General features: G+C 31.0%; 3 protein-coding genes across 5 annotated transcripts; 1 reads left to right on the top strand and 2 right to left on the bottom strand.

Moving 5' to 3' along the window:
* Nucleotides 1-824: 824 nt before the first annotated feature.
* LOC133700914 (deSI-like protein At4g17486) lies at nt 825-3,161 on the bottom strand. The gene is made up of 3 exons (XM_062124645.1): nt 2,689-3,161; nt 1,902-2,189; nt 825-1,371 (listed from the first exon to the last, which is right to left on the bottom strand). Exons 1-3 carry the CDS (start codon nt 2,819-2,821, stop codon nt 1,133-1,135), a joined length of 660 nt encoding a protein of 219 aa, XP_061980629.1. The 5' UTR covers nt 2,822-3,161; the 3' UTR covers nt 825-1,132.
* Nucleotides 3,162-8,119: 4,958 nt separating this feature from the next.
* LOC133700978 (uncharacterized) lies at nt 8,120-11,147 on the top strand. 3 transcript variants are annotated; one of them, XR_009843494.1, is made up of 5 exons: nt 8,120-8,481; nt 8,907-8,956; nt 9,084-9,136; nt 9,920-10,308; nt 10,887-11,147. XR_009843494.1 is itself a non-coding variant. In XM_062124723.1 (4 exons), the coding sequence occupies exons 1-4, from the start codon at nt 8,207-8,209 to the stop codon at nt 10,238-10,240; spliced, it is 699 nt and encodes a 232-aa protein (XP_061980707.1). In that variant the 5' UTR covers nt 8,122-8,206; the 3' UTR covers nt 10,241-10,580. The 3 variants fall into 3 exon arrangements, 1 of the variants encoding a protein (XP_061980707.1); XR_009843493.1 differs by having other exon boundaries at nt 8,121-8,481; nt 10,884-11,147; XM_062124723.1 differs by lacking the exon at nt 10,887-11,147 and having other exon boundaries at nt 8,122-8,481; nt 9,920-10,580.
* Nucleotides 11,148-14,562: 3,415 nt separating this feature from the next.
* On the bottom strand, nt 14,563-16,021 carry LOC133701383 (zinc finger protein 1-like). The gene has a single exon (XM_062125284.1). The coding sequence runs from the start codon at nt 15,760-15,762 to the stop codon at nt 14,902-14,904; it is 861 nt and encodes a 286-aa protein (XP_061981268.1). The 5' UTR covers nt 15,763-16,021; the 3' UTR covers nt 14,563-14,901.
* Between the last annotated feature and the right edge of the window lie 6,756 nt (nt 16,022-22,777).

Genomic DNA, 22,777 nt, shown 5'->3' on the forward strand with positions numbered 1-22,777 from the left:
TTGAAGAAGACTACTAAGTTGATCTAACACTTTCGTATTGTTTAAAAAAATGAAAAATTGGAGATGACTGTTAAGACCTTGCCACCCCGCAGAAGCGTGGAGTTTGAGATGAAGTATTTAGATGGGAAGCTGACCAAACAATTTCCTCAAGTTCGTCTGTGATAAAGAAATCTGCAGTCCTGGCTCTAGAGTTTCCATATGAATGGACACAAGCAAATATGTTTTGACGGAAAGATTTTTTCATGCTGCGAAAAAGGATTGAACAGCCTTTGCAGGAAGAAGGAACATTTTGAGCTACACAATTGATAGCCATAGCCCTCGATTGGAAAACGACATGGGATACCCTTCTTTATGTCATGGAATCAGAAGAGGTTTCCCCAAACTGAATAGTGCAGGATGGCACCCCGCATTGTATTCCATGGGAGCAAGAGGGAATAAAGCAAATGCACGCTGCATTCAACTTTTCTTAATTTTCAAGGCTTGAAAGTCCAAGATTCACTGTCTTGCCTGTTGAATTTCACTTTGACAAAGCACGTATTTGTGCCTCTCATTTCAAGGCCCTTTACCAATCAAGAACTGCAAAATTTCACGAGATGCTTTAACATTAGCACAAGATATGACTTTTGCTTTCTCACTCTAGACATCCTTTAGTCTTTTCACCGAATGGAATCATATCTTTGTCCACATGCTTTCCAAAGATGACCAGTTGCTCAGTTATGTTTTCAGCTAAAAGAAGCCCTAGCCACAGTATTTTCTCAGAAACTTGCTTGTTCAATATAGTTCACTAGTTATATGAAAAAATGAGTCCAGGTGAAACACAAGAATTACCAACGTGAAAATGCGCACCAAGCAAAATCTCTTGATTCATTTCATATCTCAGGCGATACTACAGGTTGATTTGGGCAATAGTGCAGAGACATAACATCACTTGCCAAAAAAGTTGAAAGCATACACATTTACATTTATGCGCTGCATGCCTGCATAATCCCTTCAACAATATGTTAGCACCACAAAAAAACCAAGAAAAGAATGATGAAAAAGAAAAAAAATAAAACTATAATTTAAGGATTTTGCTTCCCCTCGTTTTCTTTGAACAATTTCAAGAAATAAAAAATTCAGTTCTTTAAGATCATCAAGGAGATGAAGAACGGAGAATCAAGGGTGAAGACGGTGGAAGAGCACGCCTGCTTCTACTTCTACCGGGAACTACAGGTGACGACGATGAAGATGATGAAGAATTAGAAGGTGTGAATCTGTTGGACTCACTTGTCAATTTTTTCTTCTCTCCTTCACAAGCCTTATCTTCAATTTTATGGTGCTGAACTCTAGTTGAATTTAGATTTGCAGGAAGAACACAATTGCATAGAAAGCCTGCAAACGATCAGGAATAAGAACCATTGCAAGTTAAATACTAGACAGCAGCACTAGCCAAGCATAGCACGACTTGACAAATATCTAATGCTTTATTGCTACAACAAATGCAGAATTTCACTCCACATAGAGAACTGCTTAAAAACTGACTGCTTCTTTCATCCTGGATTGGATTTTGACTAGTTTTTACCCGTGTAAAATTCAATAGGGTTTGAATTAGAGGAGATTATCGGATTTGTTATGAAAAAGGAACCAAATATTATCACGAACTTTAATGCATTTTTGAGAATTCATTCACAATTCTTCATTATTTTGAAGAAACTGAGTTTTGTGGTGGACTCGCATTTATCTACTTTTCACCTACTAAAATGGCCATTATATTCTCGTATCAACATAATCACTTCATCTGTTCATTCAAGAACCAAATCATCCATGTAAATTGTTGAAAGTTAGCACTCTACTTCACAATTTATAACTGTAATACTCAATTGAACAACTCATAAACAGAATTGATGAGGTTTAATTCTTACCAATTCGAGCAAGCCGATTAACCCAGCTTGGGATGGGATTGCCAGTAAGTCTAAGACAAGCATCGTTGCAGAAATGGTTGCAGTTCTTGGTTATCAAATTATAAGCATTCCCTCCATATACCTCTGCTAGGTCCTCCATCATTGCTCTCACTTCTTCAGGACCCAAATCTGTTTTTCCAATCAAAATTGTCTTTCTAAACGCAAACCCATCACACTGTTTTGGTTCTGCTTCAAAAATTCCAGTTGTTGGATACTCATGAGCCCCAAAAGCATACTCAATACCATGAACTGCAGCATAATATGTTCCCCGTTTTAATCTTACTAATATTGTTCTTTTCATATAAACAGATTGAAAACATTAAAAAAAATTAAGAACAATGAAAAAAGTATTCAGCCTTTGATAAGAGCCGTGGAGACGAAAGAAGGAATCTTTAAACATTTCCTGAAGAAAAGAACCTCACTGTGCCTAAACTTTACCAAGTGTCTTGTTTCCATGGATCTCGAAAAGAAAACCCAAATTTCTAAATTCAAAAATTCTTGCAGATTCTCATTAACCAAACAACCTGTTCTAAAGCTACAAATTAACACTCAAAGGTTGAACTTCAAAGAACACCGCTTTCCTTGAAGATTCAATGCACCAACACTGTAAACGATCTAAATTAAAACATAACAACAGATCCAACTAGCAATGAGTCATATTCAATAATAGAAAAGCTTGAAAGGCATGCAACTTGACAAAGATTCAAAAGAAGATGCCAACACTAGTACTCTTCCATGTAGCACTAACCTTGAACCCCAGAATGATAAACTCCGAGTCCAAGCCAATAAGCATATCCATTAATTGGTGTCAGATCATAAACATTAAGGTACACAGGCACAGATCCTGTATCCTTGCAACTCAAATTTTTTCTACACAACATTTTCTCGTTCCTTTCCCTCTCTTCTCATTAGCCACTACTCTCATCACCAAATGAACCCATGACAACATTAAATGGGTGGGACGTGATATATAGTCATGTCTTTTTCAACAACTATTATCTGTTTCAATATAATTGAACTCACTCACTCACTCACTATCCAACAAAATCTTAAGAGAGATTGGTGGGAGTTTAAAAATATGTTAATTTTTTTTCCTTTTTGTGTTTTGAAAGCTGGTAAAGAGAAGAATGAGAATCTTCTATTTTCTGGCCACCTACAGTGCGGCACTAATGTAGTGCCGCACTGTGTGTTCTATTTAAATTTTTTTTTCTCTTTGTTTACATAAGAATTTTTATGTGCAGATGATTAGGCTTGCTTTGTGTTTTAAATACGCACAAACTGTTCCCTGCTGTCATGAAATATAAAGAACGAGAATAATGAATAAAGGACATGCCTTTTTATATATTATTTTTTTAAAAAATAAAAAAATCATTTCAAATCTGTTTTTTAACCCATTTTATATTTTCATCTTTTTAATCGGAAACATTTTTATCTCGTCGGAAACACTAACCAAATATAAATTCAATTTTAATTTCTGCGGAGGGGCATGAGTGGTTATATTTTTATATATGAATGTCTGGATTCAAAAGTAAATGATTTATTTGAAATTTGAAAATGGATTCAGAAAAACCTCGACTTTAACACATAAAAATTGTTATAAAAAATAATAAATATTAAGGAAATAAAATTAAAAAAAAAGAAGAAAAGAAATGCGTCTCGGTGGTTGCAAAATTGTGAGCTGTGTTTAGGGATTTGAGATTGTTTTGGGAGAAAGTAACGTTTGCTCATTATGGTACTTAGTGGGGGGATCATATTATATTATATTATATTATATTATATTATATTATGATATGGGAATAGTATAGTCATGATTAATGACTGGATGACCGCATGGATATAGGTCTCAGCGCTCAGTTAATTTATACAATATGCTTCCAATTTACATGGTTTCCTTCAAGTCAACTCTGGTTAGGATGTAAAAGAAATTCAAAGATCATCATCATGCACTAGTTTGATGATCTTTTGAAGCAATTTTTTCTATGGGTCTATAACCTAGTTTGATGATCCACATACTCAATCATGAATCGGTCAAGAAGAAAAAAATTAAATTCAATGGCATGTTTAATTTAATCACTTGGAATAAAAATATCAGTAGCTTTTAGCTGATCCAAGTAACACTTACTCTCAAAAACCAGTCATGGAAATTTATTTTTAAGTAATTTATTGATTTTTTTAACTATCACAAGAAATATTCGAGAAAATAAATAACATAACGTAAAAGATATTTTGAAAAATAATATAGGTTTTTTATTGGAGTTTTAAAAACAATGTAGCATCAAAAAATTTAAATGGTTGTGATGTTTTTACTATAACTATAATATATCTTTAAATATTTTTTGAGTTACGCTAACTTTTTTTAAAAAATTTGACATGTTATTTTTTTATAAAAATAAATTCTTAATTTATTATGGACTACATAAGACAAGTTATGTAAAAAAAAATCTTTCATGGGATTTAAAAATGTAGTAATAGATGTTTTTTAAAATGCTTTTTATTTTGAAATATATTAAAATAATATATTTTTTATTTTTAAAAAATTATTTTTAATATTATTACTTCAAAATAATTTAAAAAGCATAAAAAAATATTAATTTAAAATAAAAAAATATTTTTTTAAAAAAATATTTTTAAAATATAAAACTAACATAGACAACAATTGACACTTGACTAGGCAATGCGTGCCAGGTATGAGGAACACGATCAGTTTTCGATCGGGACAAGATTGCCATGGAATTCCAGTCATGGAAAAGTAGCTAGGACTTCCAAAATTTTGTTGGAACAAGAATGGTAATTTGATTTTCTTGTTTTCCAAAAGAGCAATGTGTAGACATTCACTAGCTGGATGCTACTGTTCATGGTGGAACTTTACATGATTAAGGAAACTCTACCTTTCCTGCGCTGGTCCTCGAGAAAGGAAAAATGGCTTCAGATCGAGGAGTTTGCCCATGGAAGGGCAAGGATGCCATGGATGGCAGGAACACAGTTTCAGAGGCTGTCCCAAGTATATTAATTTTATCCCAGAAAGGGGCTTCAGAATTGAAATAGTTCAGGCTACCCACCACTACACTAGCATTAAAGCCTCCAATCTGGGTTGGTGAACTAACTTTGGGACCCCAATTTCTTGTGTGTGTGTGTGTTCCTTGATTCGCCGTGGGATGAACTGATTTTATTACTTTTTTTTAATGTAGGAGAATAATGTTGAAGCGCTATTAGTGTGTGTTTTTTTTAAAAATAAAAAATTCAAGACTTAGAGCGTGTTTGGCAGTGTGGTTGCGGGTGCTTTTCAAATAACTTTTCGTGCCAAAATGCATGCCAACGATATTTTTTCATTTTTTAAAAATTATTTTTGACATCAGCACATCAAAACGATCCAAAACATACAAACCATATTAAATTTTAGCAAAAAAAAAAAAACAAAAAATTTTCAAATTTTTTGGGAACGCCGCAGCCGCGTTCCCAAACGGTCCCTTAGATACTAGACTTTAATGGGTCCATCATGATGATTTTATTTAATTATATCATAAAAAATTAACAGCAATAAATGAACCGAGTTTTAAAAAGAAAAGTGATTACAATGATATGTAAGAAGAATATTCCTTAAAAAAAATTAATAGTAAAGCTGAATTCCAAAATAGTTCACGATAGAGTTGAAAAATAAAATAAAAAAACCAAAAAAAACAACATAATTTAGTATAACAAACTTACAAATCAAGTCATGAGGTTGAAATAATTTCATAAAAAAAAAATTAAAAAACAATGATGTCCAATTTCCAATATTTTAAAAGTAAAAGGATCAAATCAAAAAATAAAAAAAGTAGTCAACAAAAAGAACCCCCAAAAATTAAAACACCAACAAACCTGGATAAGGCAATCAAACCCCGCGAGTCAGATCATGCGAACGTGATAACCTTATAGAAGGAAAAACGAAAAAAAATCACGAAGCTTGATACTCAAACAAACCAAATATTGAAGTGCGAAGCTGAAAAAATATTCAATCTTAAAAAAAAAAAGCATCCAAAAAAAAAATCAAAGTTAACCTGGGCTAACCTGCTATACTTGCGATCTAGGTTATAAGATTGAAATAATTTAATAGAAAGAAAAGCAAAGAAAATTATGAAACTCGTTTTCAACAAAGTTGATGAAAAATAAAATTAAAAAAAAAATCGGTGTCCAAAAAAGATCTAAAAGAAAAATCGATATCAATTTGAGTTAACATTTCAAATCCATGATTTTGATCATGAACCGAAATCACCACACAAAAAACCAATTATAAAGTAAATTTTTAATAAATTTAATGTTGAAGAATAAAATTGAAAAAAATAATAATTAATTTTAAAATACTAAATTACTATGAGCATCCTATGATTAAGTTTTTTTTTTCCGCTCTGCAATCAAGTTTTTAAATATTACATTTTGTAACCTTGGGCAAAGAAAATCATGAAAAACAATGAAAAGACAATAATGCTCTCATATATAATAAAGCATGAAAAGTAACGATTACCGCACAACTTATTGTCTCTCTTCGTGTTAATCTTCTCTCCTATTTTCTCCTGAAGGGAGCAGAGGATTAACAGTGCCAGAACTTGCAGACACGACTCAGGTGAGTTCTTTTGTTTGCCAAAATTAATTTCCCCCGCTGTTAATCCCTAAATCAACCTACCTATCATTACCAAGGAGATGATGGCAAAGGTGCATGGAGTCTACTCCAATTTCAAGTTTTTTTTGGATTTATTTAAAAGTATAGTTATTGTTGTTTTTTAAAATGTTTTCATATTAAAATATATTAAAATAATATTTTTTTTTATTTTTAAAAAATTATTTTTAATATCAGTATATCAAAATAATTCAAAATATAAAAAATTTATTTTTTTAAAAATATAAACCTTTTTAAAATACGAGTTAACCCACATTTTCAAACACTCAAAAAATCATATCAGCCATAGTCAAATTGACCATCACAATCATGAATATTCTCCACCTTAGACACTAAAATAAAATCACAACACAACTGGTCCAGCCATAAAGTGATACCATCTCCTATTCTCCATCAATGTCCATCCTGAAGCTCGATGAAACTCTTACAAATGGAACGTCAAGCATGAGAACATGAACGCGACATTTAATTAAATAATTAATGGGAGATATATAACTCTAACTCTTATATGGTGCTGTGTTTTGAAAAGAAAGGGGTTTAAGTTATTACCAATTATAATTATTAAAACTCACAAGAAAGGATTTTTTTTCTTAAAAAAAAATTATTACATCATGATTTTCATAAAGAACAATAAATTAGAATCATCATTCAAAATAAAAATAAACACACGATTAAATTAAGTAGTATTTAGATAATAACGATTATTTTTTAAAGTATTTTTTACTTGAAAATACATTAAAATAATTTTTTATTATTTTAAATTTTTTTTTAATATTAGTATATCAAAATAATTCAAAATCATAAAATATTAATTAAAAATTAAAAAATTTTAAAAAACACTTTTTAAATACAAAAACAAACTCCCCTCTTGAGTCACAAAATTATTCAATAAATGTATTAAGCCAAGCATGTTTGGGATTGCCTCTAATCAAATGCTATCATGCTCCAACAAATTAATTACTTACTTACATACTTGAAATAGACCTCACAATTCTATGAATTTACAAGATCACAAGCATGAATAATTACAATAATGCAATTATTGTTAAAATATTTAAAATTTAGGTACTAAAATCACATCTCTCTATACCTCTACAAAGTCACGGATCTAAACTCTACATTTTCCAGCATGCTTAGAGAAAAAAAAAGAATTCTAATATTATGTTAAATTCTTGGTTAATGCATCAATTTGATTGTAGATTATTTATTTAATTTACTCTTAAAAAACCCTACAAGAAAAACCCAAAATTACTTTTTATGTAGTTAATAGACTGGTTCAAGATTTGATTCAATTTTAAAATAATATTATTTTATTTTTTAAATTAAACTTTGTTGAATGGATTAACTCAAGTTTAAACGACACAAATTTCAAACTAGTTTCAAAATCGAGATTAATAACCACGTGTTTTTTAGAGATTAAAAAAAACCCTTTTATTAACTCCCTCTTTCTTGCTTTCTTTTTTCCCGGCCCATACTCCGTTATTTTGCGACTCACCTTTACATCTCTCAGGCCCAAAAGAAAGTTCCCTTTGCATTCACTAAAAGGTAAAAACCCAAGCTCTGTGATCGCTCGACAAATCTTTGGCTGGGATGAAGGTGAAAGGGAAAACTTATGCCACCCAACATCGCAGAATCCCATGATGTTTTAGACAAGAAAACAATGTTTCGCGCCAGACAAACTTTGGCCCGAATTAAACTCACTCTTCAGAGCAAGCAATTTTGCAGCAGCACTACCAAACCCAACAACAATAATAACAAAAGCATCAGTGAAAAAACAGATTCAAAAGTGAGCAAATACGAGGAGGCGAACAGGCAACTAGATAATCTTGACTTCATGAAAGCTGCTAAGATCCTCTTCAGTGACCCTCCAAAGAAAAAGAAATTTGGGTACTGCAAATTTTCTTTCCTTTTGTGCTGTTTTATTTGGGTCTTTGGTATGTGAATTGGATCTTGGGGTTTGATTGCTGTTACTTATTGAGTTTCTTATAGGCATTTTGTCGAACATGTGCTAAGCATTGGTTCTTCCTATGAGGTGCTAATCTTGAGGCTTTAGTGTTAGCACGAGAGGAAATCAGACTGATATCAATTTCTGGTCCGGGACACCCATCAGGGAGAATTGCATTTCAAAGAATCAAAGGGCTTTTGTTTTTCTTTCTTTGAAATGCCTTTTGATGGGTTGATTATGATAATTTGAGTGGAGTGTTTGAAATTATTTCTGTAATGTAATGCATAGACTGATCAGCAATATTTCTCATGTCGAATCTCCTGACATCTTCAATATGTTTACTTACATTCGTGTCTTTTATTTTCAGGATTGATTTCCATCTGGTACAACTCTTCTTCACCTGCTTGCCTTCACTGGGTATCTCAGTTCACATTTTTAGCATATTGTCATATTCATATTAAAATGTGTCCTTCTCCTGGTTCTGTTGTAGCTATCTAAAAGAATGCGTATTCATTTTGTTTCCTCTTTTTTTTCCCTCTAACAGCTGTATATTTGGTGGCTCAATACGCTCGACATGAAATGAAAAAAATGGATGCGGTAACGTTATTGTCTTGTCAGTAGTGATAAATTGCGCTTTAAGTTCTATATCATTCTGCGTCTTTATTCCCTGACTATTTTCCTTTTTCCTCTCTTCTAGTTGTCTCAGAATCATATGTTTGCATGCCAATCATTGCGTAGTTGGATCCTCACAGGGAACTCTTTAGATGAAAAACTTCAGATGCCGAAGCATTAAATTGGTGTCTCCTACAAATCATAGTTTCTAGTTGTTGATCAGAAAATTATACATCCGTTTCACTATTGCTTATAGGTCGGCATGCTAAACATTTGAAGGTCAACGTGCATTCAATGCTATCAATATGTGCTTTGGGCTGACAAATTTTGATACCTTTCCTGCATGATGGACAAATTTAATTGATATTGTTGAACAGTTAATGATGTATTTAAATAGTATAGTGATGTAAAAATCGCCAATAAAGTTTGAAACTTCATCTCAATTCAGTTTTTTTCTGTTATTTTGTTTAAAATGTGTTCTTTGAAGTTCTTAAAATGTTTCTTTATTATGTGGTTTTTCACCAAACTTGCTGCTCTATGACGCCAACTTTTGTAATGGCTCTTGTTAGTGGTTTCATTAACCTCTCCGAGGGAAAATTGATGCCTTAAATGCAGCAGAAATTGCTTTTAAACAGTTCATTTCCGTGTATACAATCACTCTAGTTATCTAATAGCATCACTAAAGTTATCCACATTTTCTCTTGCACCGGTCTGAAGTCATTGTTTTGTATTTGGGCTCCTAGTTTGATGATTCTCTGACCATCCCAGGAACTAGAGAAGAAAAAGAAAGAAAAAGAGGAGAAAGCAAAAGAGGAAGAACTAAAAGCTATGGAAGAAAAAGCTCAGTCTGAGTTGGAGCTTCTAGAAGTGAAGGAGAGAATAGGTAAACTAGAGGAGGTCGTTAAGGAAATGGCGGTTGAATCTAAGAAACAATCAGGTGGCAGTGTAACAAAAACCCAGGTCCAGGAAGACAGTAGCGAGACAGTAAAACAGAAGTCTCTGGGACCAGCATCAATTCCTGATTCTTCGCTGCAGGATCAGAAGGGCAAGACCCAAAATGAAGGAACTTCCCGAGATGCTAAGAGATAGAAGCCTTGTTGCTAAGTTCTGTAGAAAGTGGAAGAGCTCTTTTTTTGACAAAGCATGCCACTGACACAGTAAGCCCACTTTTGCCTGACAATCGATCGGGTGTTTGACATTTCCAGGCTATTTTAGGTTAGATAGTTGTGCTATCTAACAGTTTTAAATCCCTTCTAGTTAGAAGTATTTATTCAAATGTTTGAAAAGGAACATGTGTATTCACAACAGAATCATTTCTTTTCTTGTTGGATTTCAATTTTTGCTTGCCACATGTATAAAGTTTTGTAGCAGAAAAACTGGATGGTTTAAAATCATCACAGCCGATCAATTGAAGATTTTACGTTTTATACCTTCACTTCCAAGTGATTTCTTGCTTTCCCATTTTCTTCTAACAAAACACTTTGTACATGGTTCGTCATAAAAGAAAAAAAGATTATTCAGATCTCTTCGGTATCCGAACGAAGTTAATGATTTTCTTGGAAGTGGCAAGCTTTCGGTCATCATTTTCTAGCTTCATAGATTAAAATTAGGCCCAGGGGATTGGTTTAGGTAGTAAGGAGAAGAAGAGGTCGAGTCTTGCCGCTGCTTTCTTAGATGTTGTATCTACGTTCAACTGAAGGTAGCTTTAAGCTTTGATCCCATTTTGGTGCAGCAGGTCCTGATGATCCTAATGATGACAGTTCATCTCCCTCGTCGGCTATTCGGTACCATGTGAAATGGTCAATCTGGAGGAGGATGAAATGCGCCTGGATTTGACTAGGGTCAGATGCGGAGGAGAGCAAGGAGTTCACCTAGCCCAGGTCTCACTCATTTCTTCAACCTTTTTGTATTTTATTTTGTGTAGTTGGAATTTTATTTTTCAACATGATGTATGATTTTTTTATCATATTATTTATGATGGATTTTTGTGGTTTTATGTATGGATTTATAGTTTGTTTTAAAATTTAGATTTTTTTTTAAAAAATCATTTAAGAAATTAATAAAATAGAGTCGAATCTGGTAATCAATGGATATCTATTAAATGGACATGCAAACAATTTATCTATACATCTGTTTTAGAACCGTAAATAAATTGAAATTAGCGTAACTATGTTAATTAAGTTTGAATTGGACACCATTTTCAATCCAAACTCAAACTCAAATTATTTTTGGCCAATTCAAACTATAAGCATTTTTTTATTTTTTATTTTTTCATTTGTAGTGGATTTGGACCAAGATTTTTAATTAAATTTCTTTTCGAAAAGAAATTCAACAAAAAACTGAATCAGTTCCTCTTTTTTTTGCTTTTATTTTTCTTAATGTCTCTTTTTAACTGCTGTGATTTAAATTAATTTGAAGAAGATAAATTTTCTTTTTTAAAAACAATAATATCACCCATGGATGAAAGAGTTCTGTAACGTGGACAATGCATAGAACTGGTGGGGTGAAAATCAGGGGCAAAGAAATGGAGATTTTGACAGAAAGTAATTTAAATTTTATTACAGTATAAAATCAGACTTGTCTTATTACATAAAGTTATCGTTTTTATTCATGATTATTTATGAAACCACCATGACATGCTTTATTCATTAAAAAAAATATTTAGTTAACAGATCCAAATCCTTCCTCTCATGTCCAATCATGCATGTCTATTTAATCTAAGTTATTAAATTTAAAATGAATAAACATGATTTTAGCATATGTTTAGAAAAAGACACAGGCTTAAATATGTATTTCTTTCCTTCACCAATCCTAGATTAATTATCGAATTCAGAATTAATGGTAAGAAATTAGGTATATAATTAGTCTTGTTTCTTGCTAAACATGAGATGATCCCAGTAATTGTTGGATCGAAAAACATAGTTGTATGCTGTTCGTTTTTCTTCGTTTTTCTCGAAGTGATAAGAATAGCAAGCTTATTAACTACTACATCAAAGAGTTGGGATGTCAACTTTGCTGGTTCACTTTTCATATAAATAATAAATCATGTATCCCCTACTCTCTTTTTCTTTTAATTTTCATTTTTCTTCTTTCCAATTAAATTTTTTTATGATCTAATTAGCTGAGATTAGTTTTGAAATTGTAATTAAATTACTAAATTACTTTTACACCAAAAGAAGTGAGAATCAGTAAGGAGCTTCCACTGTTCATATATAAATAGTGAAGCTCCAATTTTTTTTCCTTTTTTTTTCAACTAAACCCTCTATTTTTAATCTTATTTTTCCTTTTCTTTAATTTCAATTTTATTTTTTAAAAAAATAAAACAGTCTCATCTTTTACCAAGTTTTTTCTTAATTTTAACCATGGATATCTCTAAACCTATCGGATCTCAGATTATTTTTCTTTTAGGCCAAGAACGAGAAGATAAAGCTCTTCCAACAAGTACACTTTCAAGATCGGTCTTGGACTGACCAAGATGAATGGATCACATTAGAACAAATTTTACATAATTTAATGTTAAACCTGGGCTAAGCTAGAAGTCAAGTTAAGAGTTTTTTCCTATTAATTTTATTATTTTTTTTCTCAGTTTCATCATCATACTTCTTTTACCAACCAATTAGGTTCTCTTTGAACTAACCAAATTGATTGAATAATGTTAGGACAATTTCAATTCAATTTAATTTTAAAATTAGGTTAGATAAAAAGTTGGGTCAGAAGGTTTTTATATATATCATCGCCTTTTCTTAATTTTATTTTTAAATTTTTTAGCCAAAATGTTTTTGAATGTGTCAAGTTAACCGGGTCACATCAAGTAACTCTCGTTCAATTTAATTTTAAATCTAGATAAGATAAAGAGTTGGATTAAAGATTTCAAGGTTATAATTGAGTAAAATTTAATAAAATTATCAAATAATTGTTTATAAAATAAATATTTTTTAGTCATGTTTGAAAAAACTCTGATATGATCCGTCCGTGCAGCTCGAATCTGTTTTTTTAAATGTACCGAATTCCCTTCTGGCGAGGGCTCTTGATGGAAAGGTTCTTGATAAAGTAAGCCAGCTCCTGCAGGAGCTTTGATTAGTGTAAGCTCTTATAAATATAGAAACTAGTTCTTGCATTATTTTTTTCACCAACCGTCAGGAGCAGCAGCACATAGAATGGTAGCTCAGCATTTTTCTCTGTGTGTATTATATCATTAGAATGCACTAAGAAATAGAAACGACAGGCAGTGGATTTGACTTTGTCCATGAAGAAGAGACAACGGTTTCAGATCACAAAAGATCCAACCTTAATTTTTAAACATAAATGTGGACAAAACAACCTTACTTTATAATTATAAGATCTTAAGAGAGATGACCAGTTCTTGCTTCATTTTTTCACCTAAACTGAGCTCATAAAAAATGATGGCAACCCATTTTTTCATGCATCCGTTCCCAGCCATGTTTTAAAGTGTTTCTTAAATGAGAGGCAAAATCATAGGTGGGAATTCTTTTAATTGAAAAAATGGGAGGGGGATAACAGCAGCCTAACACAGGAAATAGACAGCCGAACTGAACTGATACACGTGTTGAAACCCCACCAAATTTCATATTCCTAAGGACTTTCTGTGATACAAACTGTCATCCTATGATCCTATCTATCTCATTAATCCGAGATTTCTGTGGTAATTAACGATCATAGCAGTGAGGTTTCCGTCACTTTAGCTTTTGATTCTAGGAAGATTAAGTTGGGGATATGATTAGCATGGTGTTAATCGCATACATCAGGTTGATTTGGACCCACTAATCCGTAGACCCCATTTGTGAGATCTCTTAGGTAAGAAATCAAGGTTATCAAAGATTAAAAACAATATAATATAGGACAATGATGAAGATAGCATAGCTGAGGGTCATTATTATGTGACTTTATCTTCACATGCTAGCTATACCTACCAACCTTCTCTCTTTTTTTTTTCTTTTTTTTTTCTTTTTTATCTAACATTTATACAAGTAGAGATGGTCTATTTCTTCAACCGCTAGTGGGTCAAATACGAATTCCTTTACACAATCACAGACATCCAGTTTGTGTAAGGAAAAAAAAGTTGTGTAAATATGATGTAGACCACACTGTATCCATTGCCAAGTGTTATGGAATATGATACTAACTTGCTGCCATGATTTAAATTTGAGATTTGAATTGGTTTATAAGAAAATTAATGAAGGATTTGTTTATATATATATATATAGATGGGATTTAATGTTGAGGCATTCAAACCCTTAGTTGAACCGATTCCATCTTCGTGGAAGCAATAATTCCAATGGTTAATTAAAATTTAACATTAATTGAGAAATTCCCACCAAAGCCATGGAAGATGACCACAAGCTACCTTTTTAAATTGTAAAAGAGTAGTAACTTGTTAGCTAAGAACTATCTTATTTGAACAAAATGACTTGGTAGCACAAATTAAGCAACTTCCAAGTTCAATAACTTCTTCTTCTTCTTCTTTTTTGACATAAAGACTATATATGCAAACTTCGAATTCAAGAATTGGGAAAGAAAACAAACTCTCTAACATTCTTCTATGGCAAAAAAAAAAAAAAAAGGAATTTACAAGAGATCCAACTAAAAATACTAGAATAGATGAAAAATATCTTTAGTAAGCAAGCAGGAATAAAAAAAGGTAAGAAGAAGAAAAAAAAATAGAAAGAAATAGTAAGGAAGAACATAAGAGATTGAACTAAAAACACAAAAAGAAATCAAGAAAGAGCTGCTTAGAGCTTCAGTGACAAGTCAAGCTTTTGCAGATCATCTTGTTTTGCCTTCAAATGGTTAACACCAACCTCCCACCAAAACCCACCAATTCCTTCAGTAATCACCGGAGAAAATCTTCGAGCACTTTCAAATCTTGCAACCCCATTAATAGTTGATGATCCACTGATGTTTTTTCCCATCAGAAACTTCTCTGATTCAAGCCTCCCGATTTCAGGTTGTCGATCAATGGGTTTTCTAGACCATCCATTTTGCCCGTAAATATTTGAAGAAGAGCTAGTGTTGGATGGCTTATTGATCATAGAGTGCACCTGAATTCCAAGTGATCTGTTGAAGGAGCCATGCAAAGGAAGAGAAGCCAAGCTAGTGTATCGATTTTGGTGTGAATAATTAGGTCGAAGAAGAGAAAAGGAAGCTTCACTAATTCTCTGTCCACGTTTGGCAAGTGTTCTTTCTCTCTTATGTGCATTTTGGTGACCCCCAAGTGCTTGAGAGCTATAGAATTTTCTTTGGCAATAGTTGCATGAAAACACTCGAGGCTCGGTTTCATTACCTTGAGGAGCATCCAAGGACTTACTTGATGGATTCATATCAAAAGAATCAATGAGATTGAGTTCTGGCTTTGATGACTCCTGGTTGGAATCCTTGTTGGAGAGGCTTAGATCCAAAACTAGATCATGATTGGTGTCTCCCCCTTCTCGGGGCTCTTGTTCTTCTGCTTCTTGATCTTCTTCAAGTTGCTTTCTTCCCTCCTTCTGGCTCTCCATTATTAATGAGGGTCTTAGACACGAGGGGGCATTTGAAACTGAAATCAAGCTTGAAGTTTCAGAGAGACATGCCTCTGATCTAGCAGGAGGATCCATGTGGAAAATAAGAAGAGAGAATTTCCTCTTTTTGAAGGGAGGCAGAGTGGGTTTAATAGCAAGCAAGGTGAAATGTTAATTGATATAGTCATAAATGCACTGCCCTGTGTATGGAAGGATGTTCTACTATTATTTTACAGTTACAAGGTCTTAATATAGTAAGACTAGGAGAATAATACTTTTGTGTAGAGAGAGATTCATGTGTCATCAACGTTTTCATTAGAACTCGTGAGAGTACCTCTTGTTTCCTTGCACATACCCATTGGATGTTTCTCTCTACCTTTCTCTTGTCTTTTTTATATTTCTTGGCTTTTGTGGGTCTATGTTCCTGTTCTTGGCTATATATCTGGGCGTGTGCGTGTGGACTTCTGACATATAAAATCCAACATAAAATAAATATCATTGTTCTTTTTGGATTCTTGAATTGGGTAGACATACGTAGAACGGACTTATCCTAGAAAAGTTGTGGTTTTGTAAAGTTTTAAACACAAACGGAGGATTTGCAAAATCTTCACAGAAAGACTTCTGTCCTTGTCTTGATTCGCCCTACACTTGGGCCATCAGAGGAAGCGTTCATAGCCTGTCAAGACTCAAAATCACCCCCGACATCCACATGATACTCTTAATTATTTCGTGTCATTTTCTCTTTTTGTTCTTGGGTATTTGGCAATCTCACCAACTTGTGTATTACAGCAGGAAAATTGCTAGTCTTCCATTAGATGTCAAGATTTATGTGCATGCATAATGAGGACAGTAATGAATCAGAAGATTAAGATGTTGATTGAAAGATTATGATCACTTAACAGGATGGTCGTCTAATTCAGAATGTTGACAAACTTATTTGGCATTAATCATTAATTTTGTTGACTTACGGATTGCATCCTTAGTCAAGTTAATCAGCAAAATATATTCTTATGCACGCAATCATGCACTAAGGGCCATTTGAGTGACATGCAAAGGTCTTTTTCATCATTACAATTCATTAAACAATGTCTAAACGTACATTGCAGAATCAATTTGGCCACATGAATTATGGCTTCTATCTTACAAATTAGTGCTAAAATAACGAAATGATATTTTCCGTCAATAATTTCTAAAGGAATGATTTTTTAAAAAAAATTTAATAAAAATTTTATTGGTAATTTAACATATTAATAATACCGGTGAAAATTATATCAACAAATTTAAATAAATTCAAAACCCGTCAATTCTCCCAGTCCCCCGTTTCTTTTTTTTTTTCTCTTTCAAAACAACAACCCATCTATCTCTCCTAATTAATTAGTAAATCTAGCCATGCCCTTCAAAAATCTAGTCACCAAACATGCTCGCGTCAACCTATATATATCTATTGGTAGTGTTAACTTTCCTCTCTTAATTCTATTTCTAGTGAACCTTCACTACAATAAGTAAGTTAATCTATTTTTTTTTGTAACTTATTAATGTTTTAGGTTAATTTATTGATATTTTTTTATAGTATTTATAATTGGTTTGTATATTTAAGCTTTTAAAAGTTTTAATTAGATAATTTAATTGTTTTAATGCATGATTTGTATGTTACGGTTTATTTGGGATTTGAAGAAAATTCATTTTATTTGTTATTTGATGACATTGAGTTTGATTTTGTAATTTAGGTATATTATAATTAAAGAAATGATGAATAATTTAATTAAATTTGAAGAAATGATGGGTATCAATTATATTTTGTTAATTTTATTATTAAGATGGAGATTTGAAGAAAATTGATTCTTGTGGATTTAATAATTATTAAAATATATTAATTTATGTTGAATAAGTTTGAATTTATTTATAACTAGTTTTAGTTTTGAACATTAAGATTTATCAAAAAAGATTATTTATATCTAATTGGTTTTAGTTTCAAACATTGTTTTGTTTGTGATTAGAGAACAACCATACCATTAGCCATTAGAATCGTGACTTGTAAGTTTCAAAAACCATTCACTACATTAACATGTTTTTTAAAATATATTTTTCAATAATTAATATATTTTTACTGGATGAAATCCGCATTTTTCCTTGTAGATGCTAGCTACAAGGAGCTAGTTTCCCGGACATTTCAAGAGTAAATACTTTTTTTATATATAATTATAAATATCTCGATCAGTTTATATATACCTTAATTAATTTTTCAAAACCTTCCAATTAACGATAAAGAAGCCAACTTTTCTTTCGATGACAAGGACAGTAGTATGCGCCACATCAAAAGGTTAGACTTTCATGATGTATCTGGTTGGCTAATGGTTGTAATTGCAAATATATCAATTTTAGGTCAATTTATTTTTTGGAATTGCTTGTTAGTATTTTGTTTTGTATTAATTGCTTATCTCTTCTTTTTTTTTTTTGACCTTTCGTAGTTTTTCATGGCCAATAAATAATCCAGGATCTGGGTCAAGTCAGAACTGTTAGATAGAATGTAGAAAAAAAATTCAACCGGTAAGGTTGAAATTGTTGTTTTCTAATTGTGGTGAGAGCTAGCATGTTGAATTTGTTTTTCTTCCATTAATTATCGATAATTTCTTACTATGGTGTCCACTAGATTTCCAATAGGAGTTAGAGTTAATTATATTTACACTGATCAACTACATGATATCTTGTAACCTTTATTATTGGCTATGATAAGTTAAAAATATCAATGTTTACATTGAATTGATTTAGATATGATATTTTATTGTGTAATCAAAATGAAATTATATAAAATATTTGTTGATGTTATATAATGCATTATATTTGTATTTGTTGGGTACTTATATTTTTTTTAAAAATTTGTTCATTATTTCAATAATTCCACAGGTATTGTTATTGTTGTTGTAGTATATTTAGATTGGTTAAAAATTAATTAAATAAAAAAAATTGAAACCGCTATGGAAAGGCCTATTTTGTCAAGAATTTCACACCCATTTCATCGGGAAATTACAGAAGGTTTGATAATTTTGAATGGAATTAAAGATTGAAAATTCCATAAAAAATTAATTTCTAGCAGTTTTGCAAATGAAAAATAAGTCATAAAATCTGATTTTTTTACGTGAAAAATCCATCAACAGTTCCATCAGCATTTGAATTGTCAACAAAAATGTTGACGGCTTCCTCGAAGAGGAACCTGCCAATGACAGGTTTTCATTAAAAATTCCGTTGGCTATTAAAATACCAATGAAATTAATTTATAGAGGTGCATTAATCACCTCTATAAATTAGGCAAGATATAGGATTAGATGTCATGATTACTACGTTCAAGTCTTTTGCCCTTACCAATATCACCGAAATATATAATTTATTTTTTCAAATCCGTAATATTCATTAATTATTTAGCATTGGTTACATACAACTAGAGAAAAGAAAAGGGCTTCTAGACTCCAATTCAAATTAATTAATTAATTCTACAAACAATCGTAATTTAAATATATATACAGTATAGTCATTTCTCAGATACAGTACATAACAGAAGTTTATTTAAAATTAATGTGCATTAATCTTGATACAATTAATTTGCATTTCAAACTCGCTTGATCTCAGCACCACTTTGCCTTTTGAATTTCGAAATTAACATAATATAGTCATTAATTAAAGGATTCTTCTTCTTTTTTTCTGTGATAATATATATTGATGATTGCAGATATCCTTTAAGAGCTTGTCAGGTGATCTCAACCATCAATTTTATGCGTTATACTGTGATGTTAACTGGCCGTGACCCAGCTGTAGATTCTGAAGGGACCTCACAAAACACTCTCTGTGGGGATTTGGCTGCTCATAATTTGATTAAATATAAGAGATTTAATCTAATTCCATTGCTCCCGGCTAGCTCAGCATTGACAATAACATGACTTCCTGCTAGCTTTTTTGCTAGCTATCACCGAATTAACGGGTGGAGGAATGATAAAATTTCCTTAACGTACGTAATCGGCCAACATATATTCCTTTGATTACTACTGTGCATGGTTGATGAGCTTTGAAATGTTCATAATCGGAAGTGCTTAATTTCTACTTCAAAGAGGGCCAACTGGAATTGATGTAATAACCAAGGGATCGATCGAAGATCAGTTTTGAAGGATTTTTTATAGCATAACGTAAATAGGGTTCCAATTTCTTATCCCAAAACCAACAGTTCTAAAGTAAAGTTGAGTATGTAACCGGACAGTATTAGACACATGCATAATGTGATGTATATAATATAGTAATTAATATATAGCATAAAAGAATATATAGCGATGACCATTATTTTAAACCTTTAATCATTCACATCATTATCTCGTTGGTCTAGCTGGTGACTTTTAGGGTTGTTTTATATATATATATATATATATATATATATATATATATATATATATATATATATATATATATATATATATATTCTTTTCAAAGAAAAAATCAAATGCACTGTTGTTTACATATGTTGATCAGTATGACGTCGATTCATAATTAATAATTTAGTCAGTTTTTAGCTATTTATGAAACCCGGTCATACTTTATAATCGCTGTCATTTTATTTTGTAGATTGGTAATTAAGAGTAATATATATACAATTGTTCATTAATTAAGCTTTATTTAATCATTTAAATTTTGAATTAAAATTATTTTTGATAAAATAATATTGTATTTTTAATAACAAACAATCAAAAATTTGAGTCTCACTACTCTGATTTTTTTAATTAAATTTACCATGAATCCTCATAAGTTTTAAGTTTGAAATTCTTTTACTTGAGAATAGGTATTAATTAAAAAGTAATATATATATATGATCATTTGTTAGGATTCAGCTAATTAATAACTTAGATTTAGAAAATAATTGTTTGACAATATGAATGATCAATCAAACTATTTTAGAAAATAACACATTAATTTGCTTAGAAAAAATAAAAATCTATTAAGAAAAGAAAAAAATTTACTAAAACATTTGATTATTTTGTTAATTTAAGAATACAATTACCAAGGGAGATCGATCGATCACTAGCTAGCTAGCTCCCTAGATTGCAATTGGGGATGGATATATAGGCTTAGTTCACGCATAATTGAAGTCATTGTAGATGTTAGGTAAGCTTCCACCTTTAAAATAAATAGCCAATGAAGCCTCTGATCATGCAATCAAATCTAATTTATACGCCTCGGAATCTAATCCTATATTAGACTATATATCTATATAGTCTAATCTCCAACCATCAATATAATATTAATTAGCACAAATCATTGTTCTTTTTAATTAGGGATTATAATTAATCCCATGATCCCCTTTTCATCTCTTATTTCCTTAGGAAATAATTCTTTGACATTTGATGGACAAGAGAGTCCTATCTCTTAAAGATTCTACCAATCCCTCTCGCTTGTTTCTTCTGCCCGGCTTCTTTTCCCTGGCGTCATGGGATTGGAGAGGGTCAAGTAAACCCTAACCTGTGTCGGCAGTACTGTAGGGTTTGGAAATTAAATATATTTCATGAATTAATGATCACATATTTATTTTCCCATGGTGTGTTTAAATTGTGTTGAATCCCTCGGAAAATTCCTCTTCACAGGGTCATTATAACCCAGGCAAAGTCTTGAAATGTGCAGCAATGAAAATTGAAAAACAAACAATTGCAATGTACTCTTGAAGTGAATAGAAGTGATCAATGTAATTCAAAGTTTATAAATATATTAGAATAATGAGTAAAGATATTTAGTTTATCATCATAATATACACCATAAAATAATTATTCAAGAAAATTAAAGTACATTCATATCTAAATCTATAAACATCAAAAATAAAATTCAAGACAAGCATGCTTTTAACATAAATATAATAAAATAATACTAGCATGCATGCCAAACATATATCCAAGCTTCCAATTCATATAAAATCAAATTCAAGTACTTGCTAATAATAATAATAAAAATAACTATGCTCAAATAAAACGAATAAGGATATGTGCTTGTTGAATTAAGCACTTTCAAGTAATCAAACTTTTATTGTTGTAAAAATTAAATTATATGTCCTTAAAACTTTACTACTTCTTACTTATGTAATTATATGTCTTTCAAGATTACAACAACACTACATTGGTTTAGATGCACTTCCAAACTAAAATCTTTTAACCAAAGTAAAAGAGCTATGTTATCTCTCATTAAAGTGAATCTAAGTTTTAGATTTTGGGATGAAAATTAAAATATAAAAAGAAGAAGAAAAAAACTAAAAATAAAATAAGAAAGAGTGTGTCAAATTCTGAAAAACATTATACTCAACTCTTTCTTCGCCTCTATTTTTATAATGAATTTTGAAATAAAAAAGGTTAAGAATTAATTCTCATCCTTCAACCTTTAATTAGCAACCATAAAACAAGAATTAAATATGAACATAGTGGTTATAATTCTGAAATTTTTTAGTTGAAAAACTGTTTAGATTTATTAGAAATTCTTCTTAAAGAGACTATTAAAATTTATGGGCTAGGCTAAACAAACATTGTGCTGGAAGAAATATTCTTCATGAACCAAGTCTAAATTCAAATTTCAGTAGGCAAAAAAAAAAAACTTTTGTGGTCTAAAATATTATTTTACAATAAATTCAAACTTAAATCTAGGCTCAAGCCCTAGCATGAGTCAATTTTTAAAGTATAAATGTTTGGTAATTAACGAGCCCACTTTTATTAAAAAAAAAAGGACATGTTATCATGAAAAGCTAATTATATAAAAAATATATGATCTATTTCAAATCATAATCTGTGAAAAATATATTTTAATTAATCTGAATCTCTTAGATATATAGCAAAAATAAGTGCATATAAAAAAAAGATTTTGAATGTAAGCACAACAATTGTTATAATTCAATTTTTACCAGTAATTTTTCAAACATTTCTCAAAAAATACAAAAAAATACATTTCCTATAAAATTTCTTCAATTTTTTAAAATTTAGCTATTTCCTAAACTTTTTTTATACTTTTAGTGTTTTTTTATATTTTATTCTGATTTTGAACCGATAAAAAAAAAGATAATTGAGTGTGTGTTAAAGAAAATAAAAAATAAAGAAAGAGA

This window comes from Populus nigra, chromosome 8, assembly GCF_951802175.1.
Source record: "Populus nigra chromosome 8, ddPopNigr1.1, whole genome shotgun sequence".
Classification (NCBI taxonomy): domain Eukaryota; kingdom Viridiplantae; phylum Streptophyta; class Magnoliopsida; order Malpighiales; family Salicaceae; genus Populus; species Populus nigra.

Excerpts from the sequence above, each read along its gene's own strand:
- LOC133700914 (XM_062124645.1), bottom strand. The coding sequence starts at position 2,821 with ATGTTGTGTAGAAAAAATTTGAGTTGCAAGGATACAGGATCTGTGCCT. Across the intron at positions 2,190-2,688 it reads TTATCATTCTGGGGTTCAAG|TTCATGGTATTGAGTATGCT; the intron begins GTTAGTGCTACA and ends ATTATGCTGCAG. Across the intron at positions 1,372-1,901 it reads TAATCGGCTTGCTCGAATTG|GCTTTCTATGCAATTGTGTT; the intron begins GTAAGAATTAAA and ends GATCGTTTGCAG.
- LOC133700978 (XM_062124723.1), top strand. The coding sequence starts at position 8,207 with ATGCCACCCAACATCGCAGAATCCCATGATGTTTTAGACAAGAAAACA. Across the intron at positions 8,482-8,906 it reads CCAAAGAAAAAGAAATTTGG|GATTGATTTCCATCTGGTAC; the intron begins GTACTGCAAATT and ends TTTTATTTTCAG. Across the intron at positions 8,957-9,083 it reads CACCTGCTTGCCTTCACTGG|CTGTATATTTGGTGGCTCAA; the intron begins GTATCTCAGTTC and ends TCCCTCTAACAG.
- LOC133701383 (XM_062125284.1), bottom strand. The coding sequence starts at position 15,762 with ATGGATCCTCCTGCTAGATCAGAGGCATGTCTCTCTGAAACTTCAAGC.